General features: G+C 38.9%; 1 protein-coding gene across 1 annotated transcript in view; it reads left to right on the forward strand.

Annotated features, from left to right (window-relative positions):
* Positions 1-10,675, forward strand: part of FAM135B (family with sequence similarity 135 member B) — a 157,391-nt gene that overhangs the window by 91,206 nt on the left and 55,510 nt on the right. Inside the window, exon 6 of the mRNA XM_009285085.1 lies at positions 4,712-4,838. Within this exon, the coding sequence (XP_009283360.1) occupies positions 4,712-4,838 (127 nt within the window). The remainder of the gene's footprint in view (positions 1-4,711; positions 4,839-10,675) is intronic.

The raw sequence follows: 10,675 nt of genomic DNA on the forward strand, positions 1-10,675 counted from the left end.
GAGAGGTGGTGGATGCCCCATCCCTGGAAACCTTCCAGGTCAGGTTGGACGGGGCTCTGAGCAACCCGATCTAGTTGAAGATGTCCCTGCCCACGGCAGGGGTGTTGGCCTAGATGACCTTTAGAGGTCCCTTCCAACCCAAACTATTCTATGATTCTATGATTCTATGACAATATTTTACAGTCACTGATTATAACCTTAGTGAAAGTCCTTGTGTAAGAGAGAAACATGTCTAGGGGAGCACAACTGTAATTATCTACATAATATTCTCAAAAACAAATAACAGATCATCCATGTATCTTATGGCCACATGCCAGCAGTAATTTGCCAAAAGTTATATATTAATGTTTTGAGTTAAAACAGTGAGGGAAATCAGTGCTGTGCATTGCATCTTTCCTGATCTGTGGGAGTGAGAAGGAAGTTCTTGGTGAAATGCAAACGGTGCTGTCAGTGGAGGATGTGGGGGTTTGATTCTGGAGTGTGTTATTTCTATAGGACTTACTTATGTTTTTCATTTTTAAAATCAGTAATATTTTATGCATGAGGGACTGAGGGAAAAAAGTGATTTCTGCATAGGATCTGGCCTAAATGGGATGCAAGTTCATTTCCTGAACTTCCACTCCTGGTTCAGTCACAAGATTATAATTTCTTGTCCTTAGAAATGTGAAGATTGGGGGGTGGTGGTGGTGTTTGTTTTTTTACAGTTTGACCATTTCATGTCATGCAAGATAGTTTTTTCCCAAGCAAGATCCAGAAGATCCCAATCTGTTAGGTTTTTTGCCCCATTCTACTGAAATCTACAATTCATGAAGAAATTGTTTTGCTTACCAAAGAAAAAAAAGGTCTTCATTTTGAAAAAAGTGAATGAAAAACTTAAAAAAAGGTTATTTCATTTTGGGGCCATTTAATCTCAAAGGAAGTATTATATTTTATTAAACCAGCCTAAAACATTTATTCTGAATTACTTCAATAACACATCTGAATTAACATTTATCAAGGCCAATCCATTTCTTATGCTAGGGAACTGCCATCTGGTTAAAGAATTGTCTACAGAAGATATAAACCAGGGAATGATTATTTAATATTTTGCACAATACAAAAACTAAAAGGTGCAAGGTAGTATTATATTTTATTAAACCAGCCTAAAACATTTATTCTGAATTACTTCAATAACACATCTGAATTAACATTTATCAAGGCCAATCCATTTCTTATGCTAGGGAACTGCCATCTGGTTAAAGAATTGTCTACAGAAGATATAAACCAGGGAATGATTATTTAATATTTTGCACAATACAAAAACTAAAAGGTGCCACATTCAATTCTCCAGCAGCAGGTTCAAAACAAACAGAAAGCGCAGCATATATTACAACGTGCAATTCATTCCAAAAGATGTTACAGAGGCCAAAAGTATAAATCAAAAAGGCATGGACACAAATTCATGGAAGATAACCATGACTGCTGGAAATAATTGCCTGAATATAACCTCTGAGTCAGAAAGTTCTTAAATTTTGATTGCTGGTATCTTGCAGGTTATACCATAGGAAAAATCTGGGCTTTTCAAGGCAGCTTACTATAGTATGTGTCCATAGATAGCTGCTATAAGAACTACGAGACTCCTCTGAAGGATAAAGACATCTCATGGATAAGGTCATCAAAAGAACAGCTCCAAAAAAATAAACTGTTTCTTTCACTGGAAATATTAATAATTCTGCACACATGTCCATTCTCTCTGAGAGGCACACATTACCTCTTTTGACTTTTTTTATCCTGACTCCAAATAAAACCTAAGGTTAACATACAGGGTGAGGATCTAAATGTTGATATTAAATCAATGCTATTAAAGCATAGTCCAAATGGACACATAAATGACGAAAGTTCAAGATTCATGCAAATGAGCATGGTTGCAGGAATAATAAGAAAAAATAAATACAGAAAACAAAATTTGATGTAGCAATTTAACCTGTTATTGCTAATAAAAATTGTCTTCAAGCATTATGTGCTTCAGAAAGCAGTAGAGGAACCTCAACAGTTTGTAAGCCTTCCAGTTAAACTTTCCCTCAAAAGACAGATGTCATTTTGGCAGGTTTCCCAAAAAAGGTTTTTTTTTTACAGTGGTATGTGAAATCAATTTCCATAAAACCAACAGATTAAAATCCCTTCTCTGTTGTAAAAGAAAAAGATAAATAAATTAAAAAGGCATTAAAAAGTGATTTTCTCTCCCTTAAAACCTTTGAAAGCTTTGCTAATATTCAAATGAGGAGTTTCTCTCTCTGATACCACAGCAATCATTTTTTATTTCTGCTTCTTGAGCCTTTCCAGCAGATCAGGGCAGACAACATCATCCAATAACAGCTGAAATTATTCAGAGCAGTGTTTATCTCTTGGCTGTTTTTAATTGCTTTAGTTTATTTATTTATTTTTATCTTAAATGTCGCATGTAGGAAATACATGGAAAGACTTCATGCTGCTTAGAAGCAGCCATCTGGAAATTTCTTGGATCACATACATTAATACATACATAAGCAAGGCCAGATATATACTAAGGTCTTCTACACCATCCTCCCCGTCGCAGGATGTCCTTTTTGTCAGTATATGAATGCTAGGGGATATATGACAAACGGCAGTTTTGTCTTAGAGGCGAGGCAGGGATTTGTGATTAACCTTCTGAAACTGGCCCAATTCCTAATCTTGCTTGAGATTCTTTTTCTCATGTTGCACACATCACTGAGTTTCCCTGCACATCAGAACCTCACCTGTTATTTGGGTGATAACAGGTATTGCTGCACCTCTCTTTTGTCTTATATCCTTAGCATAAGCATCCTTTCTTTTGTTGTGTGTTTCTGTACAGCAGTCAGGACCCTTGTCTGTCCTTAAAAACTGAATCAGATGTAGATATCCATGAATTATGGCTGATTTGAGCTAACAAGGCCACATGATACAAATCTACACAGAGGAATAACCTCAGATTGGAAAGTTTTGGCAGAATGAATGGCACTGCCCTGTGGCTTTTAGTTCTGGCACATTACGGTTTTAAAATATTTTTTGTGCTCCCCATCTTGGAAGTTTTTGTTCTTCCAAGGAGACCAGGTCTCCTGGGTATGATGTAATTTGGGATGCCTGGATGGTGGCCACATGATACACATCTACACAGAGGAATAACCTCAGATTGGAAAGTTTTGGCAGAATGAATGGCACTGCCCTGTGGCTTTTAGTTCTGGCACATTACGGTTTTAAAATATTTTTTGTGCTCCCCATCTTGGAAGTTTTTGTTCTTCCAAGGAGACCAGGTCTCCTGGGTATGATGTAATTTGGGATGCCTGGATGGGCATCAGGTGCCTGTGGATGGTTATCCCAGTCTGAAAGCTGTGGTACAAACTCAGTGGCATTACCTCTGCCCCGACTATGAACAGTAACCGTGTTTTTCTTTTTTCTCTGCAGTTCATTATTTCAATTCCGCCCTTGCCTACGTGCTTTTTAAGAACACTTGTGGTTGCTTGCATCACCATTTAGATTCAGTAATTTGGCTTATTGTATTCGCCACAAGTAGCCTGATTTCTCTCTTGAAATCCTGATGTAGTTTATGTACATGTTATCACAGGGACTAACAGTGGGGTTTATTTCATCTGACTTCAGTTGTTTATGAGGCAGTCATCCTAGCCTCTCTTTATAGTCCACAATAAGAAATAAGCACTTTGAGGGTGAAATTCATCTGACCTATTTGATATCACTACTTCAGAAAGAGATGACTCATACCCTGGAAATGCTGATTCCTCTCCAGCGACTATAAAGGCAGCCTACATCATTAACTGGGATGTAGACATTTGCTCAGATTAATCCAGAATAAGAGCCCTAGCTATGCATCAGGACTCTGGTGGGCTCGATGCTGAGTAAACGCCAAACAAGATGTTCCACCCTTAATGGGTTCATGCTATAAGATAGGAGACATACAGATACAGTCAGAAGGGAACACTGTGACCATAATAGTCAGCACTGAGAGGTAATGACCTCAGCACTAAAGCAACTTAAATTCTATCAAGCTTTTGAGGAAGGATTTGGATAACAGCAAATTCATGTTGCACATGGGTATGGGAGAACACATCCCAAATGAATGGACTGCTCTCAGCAAAAGGAAATGCATGTTTTGGGCTGAAGTCTTGTCATGTTGATGCTGGAAGCTTATGTCATGGGACCATGTGAAGTGGGAAATAAGCTTACAATCCATAATAAAAGATTGGGATGAGCTGTAAAGGATATTGATAGTAAAGAGAGATCATGCACAGTTCAAAGAGAAGGGTGATACGGTTAAAGCCAGAGAGAAAGATGTTGAATCAATCAAGATGCAAGCTGATGAGAAGCTGGATAAGAGTATTATCTATGTGGATTGTTAAGATGTTATGCTGGAAAAAGATCTGTAAGAGAGCAGAGAAAGGACTGAGTTAAAGAGAACACTCAAGCCACTGGACTGAATGCCAAGAAAGCAAGCTCCATTCACATCATTTCAGCTAGTGCATACTGGACAATGTTCATTTCGAAAGGAAAACGTGGACTTACAGTGCCAGCTTGAAATAAATAAAAGCAAAAACTAACAACAACAACAAAACCAAAACTGCAAACATATTCTAAGGAAGGAAATAGCACTGGGACAACAATGACTCTTCTTTAACAATACTTCTCTGATTATTTTTCTTCTCAATTTTTCTTCTTTTAGTTTTGCTCGTCCAGGGAAAGGTTCATGGCTTGGTAAAGGCAACCTGGAGGCGGGACCAGACCAGTCCAGTATGTCATTAGAAAATCTAGTGTTTGGAGCTGGCTACTGTAAACCCACTTCTTCAGAGGTAAGGAGGATGAACAATGATGTCTTACTTCCATTTGGTCACACAGAGTGTCCACATTATCTGTGAAGAACATGCCCTGGTTTATATTGCTAGTAGAGGGATTTTGTTGTAGGAAGAACCCTTCAAACATTTCTGCACAAACCACCTGGCACCTGGATACACAGTTCCTGGATGTTCAGCCCCCACCTATATGAACCGTTTCAGAAAAATTCAAGATGTATGGATATATCCCTGATTGCCAATGACGCTTTTAAGGCAGGATTCACTTGACCAGTTGTCTGCTGTAAGGTGAAACTAATTATTCAGTAAAAGATCCTTGCTTTCAGGTCCTATGTGCGACAGCCAGAGGACTTGAGCCATTATTAAGAATGTTGTGAAGGAAGGGCTTGTGTCTGGAGTATTGAGTATTGTGTGTGTTGGTGACGGGGTGTTACGCACATTGCCTTACTCAAGGCAGGTCCCACAGTTAGTGTATGCCCTTGACCTTATTACTTACTGCAGGTGAAGAGGAGAAATTATTGTGCAATTTTTAGTACAAAGTTGTTTGTTTGGAAAATAATGATTAATTGGGGTATTTTTGTTTTGGTTTGGTTTGGTTTTTTAAGTGCTAGCTTTGAAGTGGTTTTTGTCAGAAACATTTCCTCAGATCTAGAAACTCAACCCAGAATATTGGAATCGTTAACTTGTTAGGAAACCCTGATTCAAGGGTTCTGATTAACCTGCTGCCCCCAGCATCCCTCAACCTTTCCTGTTAAAGCTGTTCTGTTCTGTATAAATATTAAAAATATGCTAGCCTAGAGTGGCTGGGGGAGAAGAACATTAACTCAGGAATGTTTGGCCTGAGGCTGCTATCCGGACCATTGGGTCATTGTATGCTTTATGCTTTCACTGAGGGAACGTTTGGCCTGAGGCTGCTATCCGAACCATTGGGTCATTGTATGCTTTTGGCAAACAAACTGACCTCAACCTCTGCTTCTCTGGTAGACATCAGGTAAGTTTAAATAACTGATTCAAGTGTTTGTAGACTAATCTCTGTACATCTCTGTACATCACACAAGAGAGAAGCTTCTTTGGAGAGTCATTCCTAGTTTTCATTATCCTCTGCACAAAACTCTATTGTAAGAAGATAAATGGAAAGACTAACTCTCCACTCCCATTTTTCCTTTTACTCTCCATGGAAAAATCTTAGTCTGCTGTGATTAGGAAACCTTATTTTCTTCCCAAATGTTTTCCTTAGCTGCAAACTCTATTTTCTACCTATCTCTGTTGACTAACCTTCTTTGTTTATAGGGGTTTTTTTCTTCTTTTTTTTTTTTTTTTAAAATGACAGCATAATTATTATCCTAGCAGGTGACCTATTGAATACCAAAATGAAAGCACTCTATCACGAACAGGCTTTAGCACTCTGTTACACTGCAGGTCATTCGAACGTCAAGCACCAAATAATCATAAATATAATGCTGCACACTCCACATCCACATGGTCAGATGTGCATTTGCTTAGCTTCAGAAACCTCTATAACTCATGACATCTGTTCTTGATCTAAGCATTTTAATTTAATAGACTGTGATGGCCTTTTTGCATATGCTATCCATGATGTATGATAATGAGCAAAGACTATTTCTCTTGGTTTAATGTAAAAGAATAAATAATTCAGAGCTAGAAAAGAAACTACTGTGGGGGTAAACCTAACTCCAAATGAGGGCCTTGTGACTGACTGCTGGTTTATGTGGGAGTTTATATCAAGCCATAAGGGATTGAAGGAAGAGGAGTAATATTATTTCTTACAGTGCTGTAATGCTTGACACTGGGCCAAGTTTACTTCCCTTTACAAATTTGTAATTCCAGGTTGTCTGAATGTTTGTTAAACATAACTTCAACTGGACTATAGACGTGTCCAGGTTTGGGGCATTTTGCAATCACCATCAGTGGGCATGAGAATGGATCCTACCCTTTTCATTAGATGAAAACTGCAGACCTCTCTACTCACTTTATATATATTTTTGGTTCGACCTTGCCTACTGCATGTCCAAATTAGTAACTATTGGATACCTTAACTCAATATATACCACACTTTTTTTTGTTTGTTTGTTTGTAAGCTTCTCTGATTTGATGCAACTGGTTAAATCTAGGCTAGAACAATTAACATATCTTGTCTTCCACAGCAGACAAAGCTTCACTGGGCAGCAGGACATGGGAAAATGAATTTTAAAGAGACTTTGGTTAGCTCCTTTCTATGTCATAAAATGCTGTGAAACAGTTAATGTTGGTCTATCCTGGTTTTTGTTTTGTTTTGCTTTCATCTCTGCAAAACTGAGTTTGGATCCTTCTACTTTTTATGCACATTTCTGTGTTTTCCTTGATCTGAGAAGTCTCCAGGCTTAAGCTCTTAAGATGCATCTCCTGGGCAAGGGTCTTCTGTCTGATGTCTTTTCTAGGGAACTGAATCTGATTATTCAGTTCTCTGTAAGACTGCAAACAATTGAGACTTTCCTTATTTGAGGTTTACCTATTGTGAATAAAGCAAAAAGAGCTTTTCCCCTGCCCTGGTTGCAGTCAGATTATTTTTCCATTATATTTCCATTTGAGCAGAAGCTTGTAATGAGTAGGAACTCTAAATCATTCCTACTGCACCCTCTTCCTTAAGTCTAGGAGCTGCATAGCTTAAAACCTTAGGAAATCAGTGGTTCACTGTGTCTGAGGCACTTAGTAACGCCACATTTTATTCATTTTCATAGGTTTGGCATAAATTCTACAAAGTTATGAAGAAGATTTGCTCATAAAAGTAAACTTTGCCCTCACTAGTGCCATCATACACAGTAGATGGACTAATGGCGTGGTGTGTTGGGTTTATGTGGCAAGGTTTTGTTAGCAGAGGGGGATGGGAGCAGGGGTGGCTTCTGTGAGAAGACACCAGAAGCTGCCCCAATGTTGGACAGAGCCAGCTCCAGCTGGCTCCAGGATGGACCTACCGCTGGCCAAAGCTGAGCCCATGAGCGACATTGGTAGCACCTCTGTGATAACATTTAAGAGAGGGTAAAAAATACTGTGCAACAGCTGTAAGAAAGAATAGCAAAAAAATGTGAGAAACAAATAAGCAGGCACCAAGGTCAATGAAGAAGGAAGAGAGGAGGTGCTCCAGGTGCCAGAGCAGACATTCCCCTTCAGCCTGTGATGAAGACCACGGTGACGCAGGTTGTCCCACTGCAGCCCATGGAAAACTCCACGCAGGAGCAGGTGGCTCTGCCCTGAAGGAAGCTGGTTTTAGATTTGTTCTTATTTCTCATTCTACTCTGTTTAATTGGTAATAAATTAAATTCATTTCCCCAAAAAGAGTCTGTTTTGGCCATGATGGTCATTGGTAAGTAATCTCCCTGTCTTTCTCTTGACCCATGAACTTTTTGTTGTATTTTTCTCTCTCTGTCCTGTTGAGGAAGGGGAGTGATAGAGTGGCTTGGTGGGCACCTGGAAGCCAGCCATGGTCAACCCACCACACATGGTTCAGACAAGATTTGAACACATGGCTTCAGTAGAATAGTGGCTGGATTTACGGTAGTGCTAAGCCCTCAGGAAAGCCAGAATTGTGCTGAAATCTGATGTTAATACTACTAAGTCATGTTGTCCAGACATCTCTTGAATACAAAGTAGAGGACTCTTTTCTTGACATATCATCTCTAGGTCATACATCCCATTTTACCTCTTCCTTCCTCATAAAACATGGGTGCATCAGAGAGCTAATCTTTTTAGGCCCATAGATTGACTGTGGAAGTTCTCATCTAGTTTACGTAGTTGATTTGCTTTTTTCTTACTGAAAATGCAAGTAACTGCCTTCATTTCTAAGAAAGTCTGTATCAATCATCAGCTCCTCTTGCCACTTCCTGAGCTAATCTTCTGTGTTTGGGCTGCTGAGGTGCCACTGCTTAATGATAGATCCTGAAGGTTCCTCGTTCTGCACTTCTGACTTCTCAGTGAGGAGACTAATTAAATGCCAGCGGCTTTGGACTGTACATGTGCATTTTCCCTAGCTCTCCCCAAGTGACTTCAGAACACCACTGACAGTTTCCTCATTTCCTAGCTTAGCAGAGTAGTTATAATATTTAATCCTATTTAAACCTTGGGGTTTTTTTAAGTCTTTCACTCTCTTCCCAGTCATCTACCCAGCAAACAGGGATCTTCCCTTTCTCCATTCTTCCTTCCCTCCTTCTCTATGATTTTCTCTCTATCTATACTACACTTTTCCTTTCAAGCAAAATTAAGACAACAAAGATATTTCTTATTGAAATAAGAAATTTTTGTTGTCAGATAAACATGAAGGAAGATGCTTTTGTGGTCAAAAAACTAGTAGAGAGCAATCTACAGAATAAGAAAATGTACTAGTACTTTCTCAAGCTCTCTTCAGCCCATAACCTGTACTCACAGGGTATATATATCACAGTAGATTAACATTATGTTCAAAATAGGATCATATCTACTGCAGGCTTGGGAGATCTAGTGGGATGAAACAGACTCATGAGCTGTGTGTGACTGGCTTCCCTCAGGGGCATCTGAATTCCCCTCTGGGTCTGCTAAATTGCTTTTCTCTGTGAGGAAGTTCAAGGGGTTGTTTTGGATGTTACAAGGTCTGTATCTGAACGTCACACTGACTCATGCTTTCAGGTGATCTCAGCAGCTGTAAGAGCTGGACACTGAAAAAGAGCTGCAGATCCTACATCTACAATAAAATAAAAAGAAAATGTTCCTTGCAGAACTGAAAATTGAATGGTCACTTACACTTCAGGAGTTTTATGCCTTACGCTGTACCATACACCTCTTCTGTATCCACTGTTGTCAGGCTGTTTTAATATCTTTGTAATATTGTGCATTGCATGCCTGCTATGTTATAATCAAGTTGAGTCAATGACATACTGGGGGTTATTAATAAACCGTACTCACAGTAATCTTATTTTCATTTGGATAGCAGTTGCACTGCAGATAAATTGACTTCTAAGTAATCAGATTGATTAATCACATGACTTCCCATTAGTAAGGCACTGGTGTTTGATAAGAAGTGTTCTTCTTCCATCTAGCACTGATGTAGCTATCCCAAAATACATAAAGTTTATGCCTGGCATAATACAAGAACTAGGAGTGTCATTCAAATAAAATTGCGTTGATAGTAAGAGTTCTTTTCCACAGACAGTTTGCTAATATTTTCATCTTTTCAGCAACGTATGAAAAACCTAGGCTGTTTCAGCCTGACGCCAAAACATTACTCAAACCCACATTTTTATGTCACATAGGAGTCATCTGTGGTTTATTCTTTTCTTCTGTACGGTTATGGCTCTTTGGCCATGATACTTTTTCAGCTCTTGAGAAAGGAAGGTGGTGCATTAGAGAATAGCCCGTGTAGGATCCATTGTGGGAATTGTAGTATGCCCTGAAATCCCAGTTTAGCTGGGAGAAGAGGAAAACACAGCTGAGAACTTCATTCCTCTTCAGACATAGGAACCTTTATGTAGGTGGTGCATCAGAGAATAGCCCGTGTAGGATCCATTCCATCCCATTGTGGGAATTGTAGTATGCCCTGAAATCCCAGTTTAGCTGGGAGAAGAGGAAAACACAGCTGAGAACTTCATTCCTCTTCAGACATAGGAACCTTTATGTAGAGATTCCTGTTATCGTTTTTTGTATTTATTGGCACAGCAGCCATCTTTCTAACTTAATTCCATTGTTCCTTTTTTTTTTTTTTTTTCAGGGCATCTGCTGTGTCCTGAGCCCAAAACAAAATTGTATGAGAAAGACAGAGTGTTAATAATAATAATAATAATAATAATAATAATAATAATAATAATAATAAT

This window comes from Aptenodytes forsteri, unplaced genomic scaffold, assembly GCF_000699145.1.
Source record: "Aptenodytes forsteri isolate BGI_AS27 unplaced genomic scaffold, ASM69914v1 Scaffold182, whole genome shotgun sequence".
Classification (NCBI taxonomy): domain Eukaryota; kingdom Metazoa; phylum Chordata; class Aves; order Sphenisciformes; family Spheniscidae; genus Aptenodytes; species Aptenodytes forsteri.